The sequence below is a fragment of the Pongo pygmaeus genome, chromosome X (genome assembly GCF_028885625.2).
Source record: "Pongo pygmaeus isolate AG05252 chromosome X, NHGRI_mPonPyg2-v2.0_pri, whole genome shotgun sequence".
NCBI lineage: Eukaryota > Metazoa > Chordata > Mammalia > Primates > Hominidae > Pongo > Pongo pygmaeus.
In genome coordinates, this window is record NC_072396.2 from 145,847,767 (window position 1) to 145,868,066 (window position 20,300).

General features: G+C 42.9%; 1 protein-coding gene and 1 pseudogene across 1 annotated transcript; one reads left to right on the plus strand and one right to left on the minus strand.

The window, feature by feature from the left end:
* Positions 1 to 1,411: 1,411 nt before the first annotated feature.
* LDOC1 (LDOC1 regulator of NFKB signaling) lies at positions 1,412 to 2,898 on the minus strand. The gene has a single exon (XM_054473109.2). It carries the CDS (start codon positions 2,682 to 2,684, stop codon positions 2,247 to 2,249), a length of 438 nt encoding a protein of 145 aa, XP_054329084.1. The 5' UTR covers positions 2,685 to 2,898; the 3' UTR covers positions 1,412 to 2,246.
* A 76-nt stretch (positions 2,899 to 2,974) lies between these two features.
* LOC129025164 (melanoma-associated antigen C3-like) overlaps positions 2,975 to 20,300 on the plus strand; it is a 646,330-nt pseudogene continuing 629,004 nt past the window's right edge.

Below are 20,300 nucleotides of genomic sequence, written 5' to 3' on the forward strand. Positions count from 1 at the left end.
CCTAACCCTGTCCCCACCCTCCAGAAACAGCTATCCTAGGGGTGAGATATAACTCCTACCCTGAACTTTGCCTGTTCACCACGTAAAACAGCTTTGTTTCTTGCTTCATATAAGACTCCAAAAAGTAAATGGGGTCTTATGCTCTCATTTCCATTCTCCCTGAACCTGCTCTGCTCCTCTTCACGCTGACATTTTCCTACTAAAGCTAGGCTCAGAGTCAGAGACTTGCTTTCTGAGACTTCTGTTCCCAGGCCCAGGAGTAACAGCCCATGGTTTCCTGAGTGCTCACCATGTAGCAGGGAAAGTTCTAAATGCTTCATGGGTATGATCTCATTTAATCCACACCTATGAGGTGATTAATATGAAGACCCATATCTCATTTAATCAACACTGAGGTTTACCAGTACAAATACAATATCTTGCCTCAAAAGGCCTTAAACAGTACGGAAATGTGTTATCTAAATTAATTAAAGGTTATAAAGTCAAGTTGGCTGCAGACATGGTACAATGAGGACATCTGGACAGATATAAAAGAGAACTCTGAACTCCTCACATCCTCCTAAACCTTTCTAAGAGGTAGTCCTCTCAAATCCCCAACCAAGCTGCTCTGCATTAAACATTTCAATGACTTAACCTGGGGCAATGGCCTCACACAGGTATGCAGCTTCTTCTCAGCAGCCACCCCCTTCACTGCTCTGAACCCTCCAGGCCCAGAGATCTCAGCATAGCCCCCAGGTAGCAGTACAAGGTCTGATTTAAGAGATAACCAAGCATCTTGCTAATTTCCACAGGGAGGAATCGGGGACACATCTATGAGTGGGAATTCTAAGGATGTCTGTCCAAGGAGAATGAAATGTTTGTTAAGATCAGGCTATATCTTTATGGGTGCATTTGCCCAGGATCCGGGACTTCATGTTAGCTGGAGCCTGAAAGTGACATGTTGGCTATTTGGAGTTTGAAAGTGACAATGTACTATGTTGGCTATCTGGAGTCTGAACTCAACAGCTGCACATAGGCAATAAGGATTAAGGGGCAGAACTTCCCTGGCACAGGGTTAAGGAATCCAAAAGCTCAGAGAATTAGGAGCATTACATATATATGTCCAGGTTTACGCCTGTTGTTATGGTCTAATTATTAATACTGCTCTCTTTGCCGTCTGCTCAGCCAACCCTTAACCATGCCACCCTGGAGGACCCAGAGAACACACCCTTTGCCAGGGCTTTAAGAAATGCGTTGGTGAAGGGAGCATCAGAACCCTGACAAAGCCCTGAGGTAGCTGTCCCCAGCAGCCTGGAGATGACAGCGGGGAATACTAGGATTGCTTGTATTCCCTGATTTCCATGGGAATAATGGTAGTCAGAGTGACAGTGGTAGAGGCCAGTGATAGCACTTAACCATTAAAAGACAATCATTTCTTTTTTTAGTGCTTGATATTTATTGAAAATAATGCCAATGTTTTTTCCAGGTAGTATTGAGGAGCTAGGCTGAGTGCTTGTTTGTTTTGTTTTTAAGTACTATTTGTCCAAATGCACACATCTGTGGGACTGCTGCAATTTTGAAAGAAAAATGACAGCTGTGTAAAACCAGTGCATAGGAAAAAAGAAGTGTTAACAATTTGGCTGCCAGGCACACCGCGCCCCTGAAGCAATCTGGTGGGGCAGGGGAGGACACTTGGAGTAGGTAGAAAACTAACCAGGCTGAATGGCCCCTGCAGGGGTTGGTGTGCTGTCCAAATCAATGTCTGAAAAGGCATAGCCAACTCTGGCATTTTCCAGGTTGGTCCTGATCTCGAAAGGCGGTAGTCTGTAGGTGGGATGTGGTGAGTGGATGTGAAGTGGCAGCATAGTTCTCTGGGAAGATGTAAGCCTGGCAGCAGGGCAGGTGGCAGCAGCAGGGCTATGGGTGGTCTGCGCAGTTTGTAACAGGGGCCTGGCCAATAGCTGGGGTTCAGGACACAGTTCAGATTAGCAGGGGAGGGATCCCGGGGATGGCCAGGGTAGATGACACTTCCAAGCACTTCCGAGTGAGTGAGGCTCCAGCCCCGACCCCAGCAGCAGGTAACTGGAGCGCTATTCCTGGAACAAAGACAAGCACTACGGAGAAATGGAGAGAGAGAGCAGACGGGCGCGGGAAGGTAAGGGGACCGGAGGGCAAGGGGGAGAGCAGTGGCTCCTGGCGGGGTGAGGGCTGCGGGGAGGGGGTGGCGGCGTGCAGGGCCCTCCCCCCGAGGCCTGAGGGTCGAGGGCCTAATAATCCTCTTCTTCTTCGTCGTCGTCGTCTTCGTCGTCATCCCAGCCAAAGCACTGTTTCATCTCATCGAGGAAGGCCCGGTAATCACCTAGGATGGGGCTATCCATCTCGATGTAGGGCACCACCCACTCCTCGGCTTCCCCGGTGAGGAGGCTGATTAGGAATGCCACCTTCATGGCGTCGTTGCTGAATCGATTCTCGTTCACGAGCATGTAAGACGCCGTCTGCACGATAAACTCGGGGAGCCGGGAGCTCTCGCCATTAAACGTTTCGGGGAAGGGCACCGGGCAGCTCGGCGGACGTACCTGGCGCAGCAGGCTGGCCCTCTCGCACACCAGCAGCCGCAGCTGTTCCATGAGCTGGCTGTTCTCGATGCTCAGGGCGCGGTGCCGCATCAGGAGCGCGTGCAGCAGCAGCACCAACTCATCCACCATTGCGAACGGCCTGGAAGGACAGGACTCGGCTCGGTTCGGCTCGGCCAAGATGCGCACGGAGGCCTCGCAGGAAGTGCGTGTCCACGGAGGCGCTCGGTGGCCAGGGGCGGGGGGCGGCAGGCGGTGCGCGCCGGGGTCCGGGAGGCTACGCAAGCTCCGCCCACGAGGCCATTCGGACGGACGGTGCGCCGGCGCGACGGGGGAGGGGCGTGGCCAGGCTGGGGGCCGCGGCGGCGTGGGGGCGTGGCCGGGATGGGAAGGGTGTAGACAAAGAGGGCGTGGCCAGGAAAGGGATGCGCTGGGTCGCTGAACCACCGGCTTGTGGTAGGTCTCTCGGCGGGCAGTTAAAGGCCGGGATAGGCTCCCCTAGCTCCCGGTTGTGGGGCCTGCGTTAGCAGAGGACCTGGCGAGCGCTGAGTCCGGTCTCAGAGAAGGTAAATTTGTTCAAACTGAAAGGATTAGCCACTCTTCTACCTAGGCAGCTTGCACAACTCAGTATTCCTTCGTGGGTCTGTGGCCACTAGATTCTCTTGGCGTGATGTTTTATTAACACATTTTCTTTCTTATTTAAATCTCACTCAGAGAAGTATTGACACTGCTGGCTGCCCTGTGGGAGTCGCACTTCCTTTTAGGATCATGAAGACCCTCAGGGGGTCCTGCCTTTCATGAAAAAGGTAGTATTTAAACAGTGACTTCTTTAGTAGGGAAATAATATGGTATACACACACACACACACACACACACACACAAAACCTAAGTAGCAAGATATAAAAAAGTTCTGCAAAATCAGCATCCAATAATTAATTGCAGGCATCCCACATATCTTTGATTCTCTATTTCTTGTCTTGCTATTAGTGCCGTTGGCCACTGGGTATTATTCTGTACTTAAAAATGAACTGTTAAGATGTTTGCGTTTTTAAATAATTTTGTTTTTCTACTTTGAATGGATCCCTGATTCTAGAGCCAACATGAATTGTTGGCTCTGCTTTCAAATATATTGCCAATTCAATCACATCTTGTCATTTCTACCACTGCCACCCTGATCCCTAGCCTTGCTTTCTCACCCAGACTGCTGCAACTAATCACTTAGCTTTTACTCTTTTCTTCCTATAGTATATTCTCCATAGAGTAGCCATGGGAATCCTTTAAAACGAAAATTAGGGCCGGGCGCCGTGGCTCACGCCTGTAATCCCAGCACTTTGGGAGGCCGAGGCGGGCAGATCACGAGGTCAGGAGATCGAGACCATCCTGGCTAACAGGGTGAAACCCTGTCTCTAATAAAAATACAAAAAATTAGCGGGACTTGGTGACATGTGCCTGTAGTCCCAGCTACCCAGGAGGCTGAGGCAGGGGAATCGCTTGAACCCGGGAGGCGGAGGTTGCAGTGAGCCGAGATAGCGCCACTGCACTCCAGCCTGGGCTACAGAGCGAAACTCCATCTCAAAAGAAAAAAAAAAAAGATCCCTTCACTCTCCTGCTGAAAATCCTCCAGTAGTTTCACCTGAGAATAAAGAGCAAAGTTGCAGCCAAGGCCTACAAGGCCCCTCCTTCTATCCTGTGCCTCTTCCCATTTTCTGCCGTGCTCTAATCACTGTCCTCCTTGCTGATTCTCACACCCATCAGGCAGTTCTGGCTACATAGCCTTTGCACCTTCTATTCCTTCTGCCTTGCAAGGCTGTCATGCCAGTTGGCTGCCTGACTCCTCCTACTGCTTTCAGAGAGAACTTTTCTGACCACCGGACCTATCAGAGCACCCTGTTCTCTGCCACCAATCTGTAACCCTTTACTCTGCTTCATTGATCTACATAACATTTATTGTGCTACCAGCCACCATGTCGTACGTATATATAGTACTTTGCTCATCATCTGCTTCTATTTTAGAATATATAAGTCAAAGAAACACTGCTTTTGCTATCTGGTCTATCCCTAATGCCTAGAAAAGTTCTGGCCCAGAGTACAGGCTTCATTAATGTTTGGCGAGTAAAATAATCTCAGAGTGAAGATGCTGAGATGAAAATTAGAAGTTGTGGCTGCAGAGTCAAAAAATACTCTTCAAATTGTTAAGTGTAAGGTTGGGCGTGGTGGCTTATGCCTGTAATCCCAGCACTTTGGGAAGCTGAGGGGGGCAGATCACCTGAGGTCAGGAGTTAAGACCAGGCTGACCAACATGGAGAAACCCTGTCTTTCCAAAAAATACAAAATTAGCCAGGTGTGGTGGTGGGCGCCTGTAATCCCAGTTACTTGGGAGGCTGAGGCAGGAGAATCACTTGAACCTGGGAGGCAGAGGTTGCGTGAGCTGAGATCATGCCATTGCGTTCCAGCCTGGGCAACAAGAGCAAAACACCGTCTCAAAAAGAAAAAAAAAGAAACAGAAAAAAAATTGTTCAGTGTATTTTATCTCTGACCATGAATCAGTCTCGATTGTGCAACAATGACTGATGTAATAAAACTGGCTGAATAGATTTTTAAAGAAATTCGATTCGGTCCTTTAGGATAGAATTGAATGATCATCCATGGAAGTAGGAGGCTGGGAAAGAGCAGAGAAACAGGGCCAGGCCCCAAGCAGGGACACGGGGAAGATCATGGAGAAAGGATGGGCAGTGAAAAAAGATAGGAGGAATGTGAGCTTTTGGCCTCTCCTGTGCTATGAGCTCCACCACCCGAGAAGTTGGCAGGCAGGGATCCACTCTCATTCTTAATTTTATCTTCAGCACCTGGCAGTGTTTACTAGCTGCTCCATAAATGTTCAGTGTAAGGATTGAGGGGAGGGATGGGAAATGTGGAAAGTAGGTCTCTGGCCATCATGCCCATTTACAGTTCAGAGTACAGGATGGGCCTGACTGGAACAGAGGTAGTGTCCAGCTTCACCTTTCATATCCAGGCCCTAATACAGGAAGAGTACTCAGGGTTCCACTCCTAGGAGCACACTTTCTTTCTTTTTCTTTTTTTTAGACAGAGTTTTGCTCTTGTTGCCCAGGCTGGAGTGCAATGGCACGATCTCGATTCACTGCAACCTCCGCCTCCCGGGTTCAAGCAATTCTCCTGCTTCAGCCTCCCGAGTGGCTGGGATTACAGGCATGCGCCACCACGCCCAGCTAATTTTATATTTTTAGTGGGGACGGGGTTTTTCCATGTTGGTCAGGCTGGTCTCAAACTCCCGACCTCAGGTGATCGCCCGCCTCGGCCTCCCAAAGTGCTGGGATTACAGGCGTGAGCCACCGCGCCCAGCCTAGAGCACACTTTCTGTAGCAGACACTGGGCCAGGTGATTGGCAGGGCTGTCACAATGACTCATACACAAGGACCAGACATGGGAATGGGCATTTTCGAGCCAGAGACCCAGGAGGTAAATACCTAAACCTAATAAAGCAATAGGTTGATGGTGCTATACCATCATGCCAACCTCTCTAACTCTAAAGCCCATGCCCTTGCTCTGAACGATTAATATGTACTGGACCCTTGTGACTTCAGTGGGCCCAGGCAGGTCTAGTGGGGAACCAGAGATGATTAGGCAGATGCTGCCCTAATTTTCTTCCTACAACCCCACAGCATAGGGATTCAGGGAGGAAACCAGATGAGGCAACCACTAGTGTTCCCTCTGAGTGTGCTCTGAGACCCTGGAAGACAGGAAATGTCCTGCCCAAAACTGTGCCCAGAACTGAGCAGTGACTTTGGGAGGTGCTTCCCTGGTTGGAGAAAGGGAATGGAGACAAGCAGCTTAGCACTGACTCACAAGGGAAGCAATCAGGAGGAGGTATGTAGTGTCAGTTGATAGAACATGTAGAATCTTAATGCTCATTTTAACCAGCTTCCAGGTGCCTGTGAGGCTCTCCCACCAGTGCTAATGCATATCAGCACTACCTTCTCCATTCACCCTGCTCACAGCTGCATGTCGCCTTCCTTATTTTCTTTCCCCCTCTCGAGTGGCCCTTAAATGTTCCTTTACACTTACGTGAATATGCTGGGGGCAGACACAAGTACTCCCTGTGACAAGTACTCATAGGTACTTGGTAAAATTTATCAGGACAGCTCTGGCTTGGAACGCCCTAAGGGTGGCTTAGACTCCACTGTTTGGCAAGAGCACAAGCCCAAGGCACTCACTACCACCATCTTTCAGGCTCCAAAACCTGCCCTGGTACACACATCAAGCATCCAGACTGTAAAATTCTCTTGAAATGAACATGAAAATTTCCCGTGATTCTTGAGCCACCAGATGAGTGTGCACACATCGACTGGGTAAACTAACTCAGCACTCAAATATACAGCCAGGAACAGAAACAGCTTTGGAAAGAATATTTGTGAGAGGACTGGATGAATGCTGCCAAGAGCCAGATCTCTTTCCACATAGACTTCCCCATCCCCCTTCTTAGCCAGGTGCACCTGGGACTGCTTTTTACAGAAACCGCATTTGGAGGGCAATAGAGACCTCTGGCCCAGAGAGAGGAATGAAGAGGCACAACTTCCTCCCTCCTGTCTTTGCCCTCTCCAGCTTACTAAAGTGCTGGAAACATTTTTTACATGTTTATTAATGTACTAAATTAATGTATTCTTATAGTTGAAATACCTTAAATAATATTGATGTCTTAAAATAAAAAAGGAACATTCTTAAGACCTCTCCTCCTCACAAAATATCACTTAATAAGATTGTTGAAAATTCAAATTTTGCCCTCTGTTGTTCTCTCTCTCTAAGGAGACTCAACTCTTCAGTTTCTTTATTTTATTTTATTTTATTTTATTTATTTATTATTATTATACTTTAGGTTTTAGGGTACGTGTGCGCAATGTGCAGGTTAGTTACATATGTATACATGTGCCATGCTGGTGCACTGCACCCACTAACTCGTCATCTAGCATTAGGTATATCTCCCAGTGCTATCCCTCCCTCCTCCCCCCACCTCACAACAGTCCCCAGAGTGTGATGATCCCCTTCCTGTGTCCATGTGTTCTCATTGTTCAGTTCCCACCTATGAGTGAGAATATGCGGTGTTTGGTTTTTTGTTCTTGCGATAGTTTACTGAGAATGATGCTTTCCAGTTTCATCCATGTCCCTACAAAGGACATGAACTCATCATTTTTTATGGCTGCATAGTATTCCATGGTGTATATGTGCCACATTTTCTTAATCCAGTCTATCATTGTTGGACATTTGGGTTCCAAGTCTTTGCTATTGTGAATAATGCCGCAATAAACATACGTGTGCATGTGTCTTTATAGCAGCATGATTTATAGTCCTTTGGGTATATACCTAGTAATGGGATGGCTGGGTCAAATGGAATTTCTAGTTCTAGATCCCTGAGGAATCGCCACACTGACTTCCACAATGGTTGAACTAGTTTACAGTCCCACCAACAGTATAAAAGTGTTCCTATTTCTCCACATCCTCTCCAGCACCTGTTGTTTCCTGACTTTTTAATGATTGCCATTCTAACTGGTGTGAGATGGTATCTCATTGTGGTTTTGATTTGCATTTCTCTGATGGCCAGTGATGGTGAGCATTTTTTCATGTGTTTTTTGGCTGCATAAATGTCTTCTTTTGAGAAGTGTCTGTTCATGTCCTTTGCCCACTTTTTGATGGGGTTATTTTTTTCTTGTAAATTTGTTTGAGTTCATTTTAGATTCTGGATATTAGCCCTTTGTCAGATGAGTAGGTTGCAAAAATTTTCTCCCATTTTGTAGGTTGCCTGTTCACTCTGATGGTAGTTTCTTTTGCTGTGCAGAAGCTCTTTAGTTTAATTAGATCCCATTAGTCAATTTTGGCTTTTGTTGCCATTGCTTTTGGTGTTTTAGACATGAAGTCCTTGCCCATGCCTGTGTCCTGAATGGTGATGCCCAGGTTTTCTTCTAGGGTTTTTTTGGTTTTAGGTCTAACATTTAAGTCTTTAATCCATCTTGAATTGATTTTTGTATAAGGTGTAAGGAAGGGATCCAGTTTCAGCTTTCTACATATGGCTAGCCAGTTTTCCCAGCACCATTTATTAAATAGGGAATCCTTTCCCCATTTCTTGTTTTTCTCAGGTTTGTCAAAGATCAGATAGTTGTAGATATGCGGCGTTATTTCTGAGTACTCTGTTCTGTTCCATTGATCTATATCTGTGTTTTGGTACCAGTACCATGCTGTTTTGGTTACTGTAGCCTTGTAGTATAGTTTGAAGTCAGGTAGTGTGATGCCTCCAGCTTTGTTCTTTTGGCTTAGGATTGACTTGGCAATGCGGGCTCTTTTTTGGTTCCATATGAACTTTGAAGTAGTTTTTTCCAATTCTGTGAAGAAAGTCTTTGGTAGCTTGATGGGGATGGCATTGAATCTGTAAGTTACCTTGGGCAGTATGGCCATTTTCATGATATTGATTCTTCCTACCCATGAGCATGAAATGTTCTTCCATTTGTTTGTATCCTCTTTTATTTCCTTGAGCAGTGGTTTGTAGTTCTCCTTGAAGAGGTCCTTCACATCCCTTGTAAGTTGGATTCCTAGGTATTTTATTCTCTTTGAAGCAATTGTGAATGGGAGTTCACTCATGATTTGGCTCTCTGTTTGTCTGTTGTTGGTGTATAAGAATGCTTGTGATTTTTGTACATTGATTTTGTATCCTGAGACTTTGCTGAAGTTGCTTATCAGCATAAGGAGATTTTGGGCTGAGACGATGGGGTTTTCCAGATATACAATCATGTCAACTCTTCAGTTTCTTAGATGATATAGAAAAAGCGTGGTGCAAATAAACTCATAGTTCCAGATATAGAACTGGAAAATCAGCTTTCTATAACTGAAAGATTTTTATGAATTAATGTTTCATATTAAGTATTTTGTATTCTTCATGTATAGGCTTTTGTATTGCCATAATATAGAATTAATTGCCTGCAGTGTGCTGCAGTAGATGTTAGTTTTTCTCTTGCCTAGTTATTTTAATATAATTGGTCACATTGATTATATGAGTTTATACACGTGTTTTGTTTCTGCCATTTTTGTACATTTTAGAAAATATCTAGCATCATGTTGAATTTGTTCTTATCGATCTCCAGAAAGTGATCTGTTATCATCTGTGTTTGCCTGTTTTGTTTTAACTGTTTAATAGCCTCTCTTTTAGATTGGCTAGTTACTTTGATCTACACTCAGTTTTTCATGAGGCAGAATGCATGTGGTGAATTGAAGGTAACCACAAATTATTTGCCATTCAGCAGAGAGGTAGAAACAATTTTCCCTGCCTCATTAATCTGGGGTGGCCCTGTGACTTGATTTGACAAGCACAATGTGATGCAGTGCCTTAACATTTATGAGACAAGGCCTTAAATAACTGAAGATTCTGCCTTTGCCACTTGGTACACTTCCTATTAAGAGCCACCCACCATATGTAAGAAGTCTAACTACCATGGGATCATTATAGTGTGAAGAAGCTGAATCTAGCCACGTAGAGAAAGACAGATCATGTGGAGGAGCAGCAAGACAGTAAACAAACATGAGACTGAAGCTCCTTTCTTGGACTTTCCAGCCTAGCAGAGCCACCACCTGAATGCAGCTGAGTGATTAACTCCAACTGACCATATATAAAGCAAAAAAACAAAACAAAACAAACAAACAAACAAAAAACCATCCAGCTGAGCCCTAACTGAATTTATGATCCACAGAACCAGGCATAAATAGAATGCCAGTTGCTGTAAGCCACAAAGTTTTGAGATAGTTTGTTACCAGGCAGTAGAGGACTTAAACATGGAGAAACTTAGGGTATGCTGCAGATAAAAGCAGGAGCCCCATATTAAAAAAACACAATTTCTGAATCTACTGCCCTGTTCCATGTTCTTAGATTTATATTTGTCTATTTGGCATCTGTTAATCACAAGGCCAAACTAATGGCCAAAGTTCTTTGCATCCTCCTTGCCATCCAGAGCCCATACTCTTAAACTACTTCCGTTATCTAGTTCTCAGGTATCAAGCCAATATTTTCCCTGCTCTAAATTAACCTGAAGCCGGGTATCAGACAACTAGGGATCGGCCCCATCCCCCTAAACCAGCTGGAATTATTCGAACTACCCCATTCTAAACCGTTTGGCCTGCCCTGCCTTGCTTTTCCCACAGATAGCCAGTGAAGACTATGGCTTCCACTCACTCCTTTCTGCCTCCTGGTGTTTACCCACGTGTCCCTGCATGATGTGGTGAGCCTCCTCCGACTTACACTGGGAAATGTAAGTAACAAAAATCTTTCAATTACATTGGCCTATCTATGTCATCACTCAGTCATCTCCATAAATTAAAATCCTGCAGGTACAATTGGGACACATGAAAAGTAATCCTCTCCTGTGAGGAACTCTGAAGCGTGTGCTTGTGCATGAGTGCCTGAGTGCCTCTCTGTCCTTGTGTGAGTGTCTGTAGTCAAGCAGACATAAGCATATTGCTGCCCTGTAACATCAAAGATGCTGCATGTAGGGAAAACTGGCAGTGTCATGGTATGACAAAGATAGAATCAAAAGCAGCCGTGTTTACTCCAGGGAATCTGTATGCCTATGTAAAAGCAGTGAAGCACATTTCAGGGAAACACTATGGAAAAAAAATAATTTTTGGAAAGAGGAGTTCTGTCTTCATACTGTTGCTTGCAACCTGTGTGGCTTGAGTAAGTCATTTATTCTTTTTTCTGAGCTTCTGTTTCCTTATCAATAAAGTGCATCCTACTAATATCTATATCATAAGGCTGCAGTGAATATCAAATCATAAAATAAAAAAGTATCTGGCAAACTACAAAAAACTTTTGTGCACAGATTACATGTTATTGTTCACTGGACAATTGAGATTTAGTAGCGTTGCAGTGACTCATGTTAACTGCATGTTAAGTTTAATAGGTAGGTAGTTCACGTCTCTTATGTGAACCGAGTATCCATGAGTTTACCCATGAAGTTTAAAAGTATAAAGTATACCTTTGAATAACTAGCTGGAAGAATAAAATAAGGTTATATCAGGATCTTGCTTTTTGTCAGTTCAAAGCATTCTGCTCTTATAAGTTTTTTAGGGAAAAAAAGGCATTTATTATTATAGTTCAAAGACCTACATGTTACATTTTCTTTTCTTTTTTCTTTTTTTTTGGCAGTTCACAGTACATTTACTGGGTAATTTCTAGTTAACAGTAGCAATGATGATCACCTTGAAAATCTTGTATTTTGTGGTGGTATTCTCTTACATAAGCCTCTTGCTTTGTTGAAAGCATAGATTCTTTTTTTTCTCTTTTTTTATATATATATTTTTTATTATACTTTAAGTTCTAGTGTACATGTGTACAACGTGCAGGTTTGTTACATATGTATACATGTGCCATGTTGGTGTGCTGTACCCATTAACTCGTCATTTACATTTTCTATTTTGTCCTATCAATCTGGAAAAAATCCATACTGCATCTGGGATATGGATACACAATCTCCTCTCAGAGTAAAGAGGCAATTATATCTCCAGAAACTTTGCATCACTGTAGACCATGGTGGTCTTCCTTGGAGAGGACAGCGGTTCCAGGGACATATGAAAAAGAGAAAACAGGGTTTCTCTCGGCCTTAGAAGTTTCTCTGGCCTGCCTTCACCTGAGCCAGCATCCTCTCCTCTCAGGTTCTCTGGGCTTTCCTGCTAGCCTCCTTCATGTCCCTTGGCATCTCCTAAACACTCAGTGATTATTTTTGTTTTTAATTTTTAATTTTTGTGGGTACATAGTAGATGTATTTTTTGTGGGGTACATGAGATATTTTGATACAGGCATACAATACGTAATAAACACATCAGGGCAAATGGGATACCTGTCGCCTCAAGAATTTATCATTTCTTTGTGTTACAAACATTCTAATTTTACTCTTTTAGTTGTTTTTAAATGTACAATAAATTATTATTGACTATAGTCACCGTGTGTGCTACCAAATACTATGTCTTATTTATTCTTTTTTTTTTGAAACGGAGTCTCAGTCTGTTGCTCAGGCTGGAGTGCAGTGGCGGGATCTCGGCTCACTGCAACCTCTGCCTCCCAGGTTCAAGCAATTCTCCTGCTTCAGCCACCTGAGTAGCTGGGATTACAGGCACCCACGACCACTCCCAGCTAATTTTTGTATTTTTAGTAGAGACGGAGTTTCCCATGTTGGCCAGGCTGGTCTCGAACTCCTGATCTCAAATGATCCGCCTGCTTCAGCCTCCCAAAGTGCTGAGATTACAGGCGTGAGCCACTGCGCCCAGCCTTGCTTATTCTTTCCATTTTCTAACTATATTTTTGGACTCATTAACCACCCCCACTTCTCCCCAGGCCCCCACTACCCTTCCCAGCCTCTGGTAACTATTACTCTACTCTCTATCTCCATGTGTTCAATTGTATTAATTTTTATTTCCCACAAACGAATCAAAACATGCAAAGTTTGTCTTTCTAGGACTGGCTTGTTTCGCTGAACATAATGTCCTCCAGTTCCGTGTATGTGTTTGCAAATGACAGGATCTCATTATTTTCTGTGGCTGAATAGTATTGCATTGTGTCCATGTACCACATTTTCTGTGTCCATTCATCTGTTGATGGACACTTACATTGCTTCCAAATCTTGGCTATTGTGAACAGTGATGCAACAAACACGAGATTGCAGATACCCATCAGTATGAGGAAATCAATACCCTGATTTGCTTTCTTTTGGTTATATTCCCAGCAGTGGGATTACTGGATCATATGGTGTCTCAACTTTTATTTTCTTGAGGAACCACTAAACTGTTCTCCTTAGTGGCTGACTAATTTACATTCCCACCAGCAGTGTAGAAGGGTTCCCTTTTCTCCACATCCTTGCCAGCATTTGGTATTTCCTGACTTTCAGATATAAGCCATTTAAACTGGTGTGAGATGATATCTCATTGTAGTTCATAATTGCATTTCTCTGATCAGTGATGTTGAGCACCTTTTCATATGCTTGTTTGCCATTTGTATGTATTCTTCTGAGAAATGTCTATTCAGATCTTATGCCCAATTTTTCGAAGGACTATTAGATTTTTTCCTATAGAGTTGTTTAAGCTCCTTACATGTTGTGGTTATTAATCCCTTGTCAGATGGATTGTTTGCTAATATTCTTTCCCTTTCTGTTGGTTGTCTCTCCACTTTGTTGATTCATTTCTTTGTTGTACAGAACCTTTTTAACTTGATGTGATTCCATTTGTCCATGATTACCTTGGTTGCTTGTGTTTGTGGGGTACTGCTCAAGGAATTTTTGCCCAGACCAATGTCCTAGAGATTTTCCTCAATGTTTCTTCTTTTTTTTTGAGGTGGAGTCTCACTCTGTTACCCAGGCTGGAGTGCAATGGCATGATCTCGGCTCACTGCAACCTCCATCTCCCAGATTCAAGTGATTCTCCTGCCTCAGCCTCCAGAGTAGCTGGGATTACAGGCACATGTTACCATGTCTGGCTAAGTTTTGTATTTTTAGTAGAGATGGAAGTTTCACCATATTGGCCAGGCTGGTCTTGAACTCCTGACCTCAGGCGATCCACCCACCTCGGCCTCCCAAAGTGCTGGGATTACAGGCATGAGCCACCGCGCCCGGGCTTCCTGAATGTTTTCTTTTAGTAACTTTATGGTTTGAGATCTTAGATTTAAGTCTTTAATCCATTTTGATTTGATTTTTATATATGGCAAGAGATAGGGGTCTAGTTTCATTCTTTTGCATATGGATGGATATATAATTTTCCTGGCCCTATATATTGAACAGTGTGTCCTTTTTCCAGGATATGTACTTGGCACCTGTGTTGAAAATCAGTTGGGTGTAAATAAGTACATATGTTTCTGTGTTCTTTATTCTGTTTCATTGGTCTTTGTATCTGCTTTTATACTAATACCATGTTTGTTTGGTTGCTATAACTCTGTAGTATAATTTGAAGTCATGTTCATGTGATTCCTGCAGTTTTCTTCTTTTGCTCACAGTGGCTTTGGATGTTCTGGGTCTTTTATGATTCCATATAAATTTTAGGATTATTTTTCCTATTTCTGTAAAGAATGTCATTGGTATTTTGATAGAGATTGCATTGAATCTATAGATTGCCTTGAGTAGTATGGACATTTCAACAGTATTGATTTTTCCAATCTCTGATCATAAAATATCTTTCCATTTTTTTGTGTCTTCATTTTCTTGTATTAATGTTTTATAGTTTTCATTGCAGAGATCATTCACTTTGGTTAATTCCCAGGTATTTTGTTTTATATTTGGCTATTGTAAATGGGATTACTTTCTTGATTTCTTTTTCAGATTATTTGCTGTTGGCATATAGAAATGTTACTGATTTTTGTACATTGATTTTGTACCCTGCAACTTTACTGAGTTTGTTCAATTCTAATAGTTTTTTATGGAGTCTTTAGTTTTTTCCAAATATACAATCATCATTTGCAAGCAAGTATAATATGAATTCTTCCTTTCGAATTTGGATGCCCTTTATTTCTTTCTCTTGTCTAATTTCTCTAGCCAGGATTTCCAGTGCTATATTGAATAACAATGATGAAAGTGGGCATCCTTGTTGTATTCCAGATCTTAGACAAAAGGCTTTCAATATTTCCCTGTTCAGTATGACACTAGTTGTGAGTATGTTGCATATGACTTTTGTTCCTTCTATACCCAGTTTTTTTTTAGGGTTTTTATCTTACAGGGATGTTGAATTTTATCATATGCTATTTCCACATCAGTGAAATGGTTGTAATTTTTGTCTTTCATACAGTTGATATTGTGTCCAGAATTGGTGGGTTCTTGGTCTCACTGACTTCAAGAATGAAGCTGCGGACCCTCGCGGTGAGTGTTACAGCTCTTAAGGTGGCGCGTCTGGAGTTTGTTCCTTCTGATGTTCGGATGTGTTTGGAGTTTCTTCCTTCTGGTGGGTTCGTGGTCTCGCTGGCTCAGGTAGGAGTGAAGCTGCAGACCTTTGCGGTGAGTGTTACAGCTCATAAAGGCAGTGTGGACCCAAAGAGTGAGCAGCAGCAGGATTTATTGCAAACAGCGAAAGAACAAAGCTTCCACAGTGTAGAAGGGGACCCGAGTGGGTTGCCACTGCTGGCTTGGGCAGCCTGCTTTTATTCTCTTATCTGGCCCCACCCACATCCTGCTGATTGGTAGAGCGGAGTGGTCTGTTTTGACAGGGCGCTGATTGGTGTGTTTACAATCCCTGAGCTAGACACAAAGGTTCTCCATGTCCCTGCCAGATTAGCTAGATACAGAGTATCCATACGAAGGTTCTCCAAGTCCCCACCAGAGTAGCTAGATACAGAGTGTCGATTGGTGCATTCGCAAACCCTGAGCTAGACACAGGGTGCTGATGGGTGTGTTTACAAACCTTGAGCTAGATACAGAGTGCCGATTGGTGTGTTTACAATCCTTTAGCTAGACATAAAGGTTCTCCAAGTTCCCACTAGACTCAGGAGCCCAGCTGGCTTCACCCAGTGGATCTCGCACTGGGGCTGCAGGTGGAGCTGCCTGCCAGTCCCACGCCGTGCGCCCACACTCCTCAGCCCTTGGGTGGTCGATGGGACTGGGCGCCGTGGAGCAGGGGGTGGCGCTCGTTGGGGAGGCTCGGGCTGCACAGGAGCCCACGGAGGCGGGAGGAGGCTCAGGCATGGCGGACTGCAGGTCCTGAGCCCTGCCCTGCGGGAAGGCAGCTAAGGCCTGGCGAAAAATTGAGCCCAGCGCTGGTGGGCCGGCACTGCTGGGGGACCCAGCAGCCCCTCTGCAGTCGCTGGCCCGGGGCTGCTCTGAGTGTGGGGTCCGCCGAGCCCACGCCCACCCGGAACTCGCGTTGGCCTGCAAGCACCGCGCGGAGCCCTGGTTCCTGCCTGCGCCTCTCCCTCCACACCTCCCCGCAAGCTGAGGGAGCTGGCTCTGGCCTTGGCCAGCCCAGAAAGGGGCTCCCGCAGTGCAGTGGCAGGCTGAGGGGCTCCTCAAGTGCCGCCAAAGTGTGAACCCAGGCAGAGGAGGTGCTGAGAGTGAGCAAGGGCTGTGAGGACTGCCAGCATGCTGTCACCTCTCAATATGATGTATCACAATAATTGACTTCTGTGTATTGAACCATCCTTGCATCCAAGGGGTAAATCCCATATGGTAATGATGAATGATTTGTTTATTGTATTGTTGAATTTGGATTACTAGTATTTTGTTGAGAATTTTTGCATCAATGTTCATCAGGGTTGTGGGCCTGTAGTAGTCTTTTTTTGATCTGTGTTTGTCTGGTTTTGGTATCAGGGTTAGAGTTGCCTCTGTCATTTGGAGTAGATTGAGTGAGATTGATATGAGTTTTTCTTTAAACATTTGGTAAAATTCAGCAGTGAAGCCATCGGGTCACAGGATTTTCTTTGCTGCGAGACTTTTACTTATGGTTTCAACTTCATTGCTTGTTATTGGTCTATTCAGGTTTTGAATTTCTTCATGGTTCAATCTAAGTAGGTTGCATGTGTCTAGGAATTTATCCCTTTCTCCTAGGTTTTCCAATTTGTTGGCATATAGTTGCTCAATGTAGTCTCTAATGATCCTGTGAATCTCTGTGGTATCAGTTGCAATGTCTCCTTTTTTTATCTCTGATTTATTTTTTGGGTCTTCTCTCATTTTTTCTTGGTGTGACTAAAAGTTTGTCAATTTTCTTTATGTTTTCGAAAAATCGACTTTTCATTTTGTTTATCTTTTCTATTTTTGATTTTAAATTTTGTTTATTTCTGCTGTGATTTTCATTATTTCTTTTCTTCTACCAGCCTTGGGTTTGAGTTCCTCTTGCTTTTCTAGTTCTTTAAGATGCATTCTTAAGTTGCATATTTTGAAGTTTTTCTTCTTTTTTGATGTAGGCACTTATAGTTCAAACTTCCTTCTTAGTACTGCTTTTGCTGTACTCCATAGGTTTTGATATGTTGTGTTTTCATTTTCATTTGTATCATGAAATATTTTAATTTTCTTTTAAATTTCCTTACTGTTTCACTTCTCATTTAGGAAAATATTGTTTAATTTCCATGTATTTGTGTAGATTCCAAATTTTCTCTTGTTACTGATTTCTAGTTTTATTCCATTGTGATCAAATAACATACTTGATATTATTTCAATTTTTGAATGTTTTAAGACTAATTTGTGACCTAACCTACAGGCTATCCTTGAGGATAATCCATGAGCTGAGGAAAAGAGTGTGTTTTCTGCTGCCATTGGATGAAATGTTCTGTAAATATCTGTTAGATCCATTTGGTCTGTAGTGCAGATTAGGTCTGATGTTTCTTTATTGATTTTCTGTCTGGATAATCTGTTCAATCCTGAAAATGAGGTGTTGAAGTCCCCAGCTGTTATTGTATTGGGGTCTATCTCTCTCTTTAGCTCTAAGAATATTTGCTTTATATATTGAGGTGCTCCAGTGGTGCATGCATATACTTTTAAAATTATTATATCCTCTTTCTGAATTGACTGCTTTTTAATTAGATAACAAACTTCTTTATAGCCATAGTTTCTGTGTTAAAATCTATTTTTTCTGAGATAAGTATAGCTATTCCCACTCTTTTTTGGTTTCTGTTCACGTGGAATATCTTTTTCCACCTCTTTGTTTTGCATCTATGTATGTCTACGTGAAATGTCTTTTTTGTAGGCATTAGAGCTAATTTTTGTACTATTATTATTATTGTTATTTTTTTTTTTAGTAGAGATGGGGTTTCACCATATTGACCAGGCTGGTCTTGAACTCCTGACCTTGTGATCTGCCCGCCTCGGCCTCCCAAAGTACTGGGCGTGAGCCACCGCACCTGGCCGAGTTTTAAGTCTCCCAGAACCTTGTCTGCTTTAGTATTCCTGCTGTGTATTTTTAGTAGAGACAGGGTTTCTCCTTGTTGGTCAGGCTGGTCTTGAACTCCTGACCTCAGGTGATCCACCCATCTCAGCCTCCCAAAGTGCTGGGATTACAGATGTGAGCCACTGTGCCCGACCAATTTTGTCTTTTTAAAAATCCATTCTGTCACTCTGTTTCTTTGGTTTGTGGAGTTTATTTCATTTACATGCAATGTTATTATTGATAAGTAAGGACTTACTCCTGCCATTTTAAAATTTGTTTATCTAGTTGTTTTGTGGTCTTCTCTTCCTTCCTTCTTTTTTTTTCCTCTCTTCCCTTTTGTGAAAGTAATTTTTTTTTCTGGTGGTATGTTTTAATTTCTTACTTTTAATTTTTTTGTGTGTGTATCTGATGTAGTTTGATTTGAGACTACCATGTGGTTTGCAATTAACATCTTTTAATCCATTATTTTAAACTGATGATAACTTAACTCTAATTGCAAAAACAAACAAACAATACTCAGTGATAATTTATCTCAATTCAGGAAATGGATTATTTGAAGAAAAATTCTCACTAAGTGGAGGTGTGAGCTGTATAAGGATAATTCCCAGCCTCTTTCTCAAATTTCATGCTGGTTCCTGCCAGTACATCACTGTTTGGAAAAAATGAGAATGGAATCACAGAAGTTTATTGTTGCGGGGGACAGTTTCAGTCATTTACTGTAAGAATTTCGTGTTTCTAAATGAGAAAAGGACCTGCAGAATGGCCCACCAATGAAAATAGATTAAATGAAAAAGCAAAGGTCCAGAGATGAACAACTTGTACAAGGCAAACATTAAGACATCATCTTCAAAGACAGCATGAAACTATAAAAAGAACACTGGACTTGGAGGTGATAAAACCTGGTGCAGATTCTACATATGACATTTTATATCATGGACAAAATTCCAGATTCTCTAAATCTCAATTTCCTTATTTTTCTTCATTTATAAAAAGTGAGTAAAAAATGCTTTCTCACAGAATTGATGTTTAATGTGTTTCAAATTAAAAAAAAATAGTATGACAGTAAGTTTTAAAGTGTAAATTGTTTTTGACACATTAAGTCTTATCCATTCTTTCTAAAGTTGTCTTGAAATCATTTCAAATTTATATCTCGTAAGAATTTTATGAATTCCTAGATATTCTAACCCCCAGGTGAGCCAATTGGTATCTGCTTTTTTTTTTTTTTTTTTTTGAGATGGAGTCTCACTCTGTCACCCAGGCTGGAGTGCAGTGGTGCGATCTTGGCTCACTGCAAGCTCTGCCTCCTGGGTTCACGCCATTCTCCTGCCTCAGCCTCCAGAGTAGCTGGGACTACAGGTGCCTGTCACCATGCCCAGCTAAGTTTTTGTAGACGGGGTTTCATCGTGTTAGCCAGGATGGTGTCGATCTCCTGACCTCGTGATCTGCCTGCCTTGACCTCCCAAAGTGCTGGGATTACAGGCATGAGCCACTGTGCCCAGCCGCCAATTGCTATCTTTTTACCAAGTTTGGCTTACTCTTGTTCTCTATGTCAGTATTTGTGTGTATATATGTGTATGTGCTTACATTATCCTTTTTCTGAACCATTTGAGAGTTGCACACAGAAAGGCTCATTACCACTTGTTATTTCAGTGAGCATTTTCGAAAAACAAGTACACTATCCTACAAAACCACAGTCTATCAAAATCAAGGAGCTTAAAATTAATATAATGCTTCCACTTACCCCACTTACCTTCAATTGTTCCCAAAATGAAATTTTTAGATCCAAGTACCAAGCCTGGAGCATGTATTATATTTAGTTATTGATATGGTTTGACTGTGTCCCCACCAAAATTTCATCTTGAGTTGTAG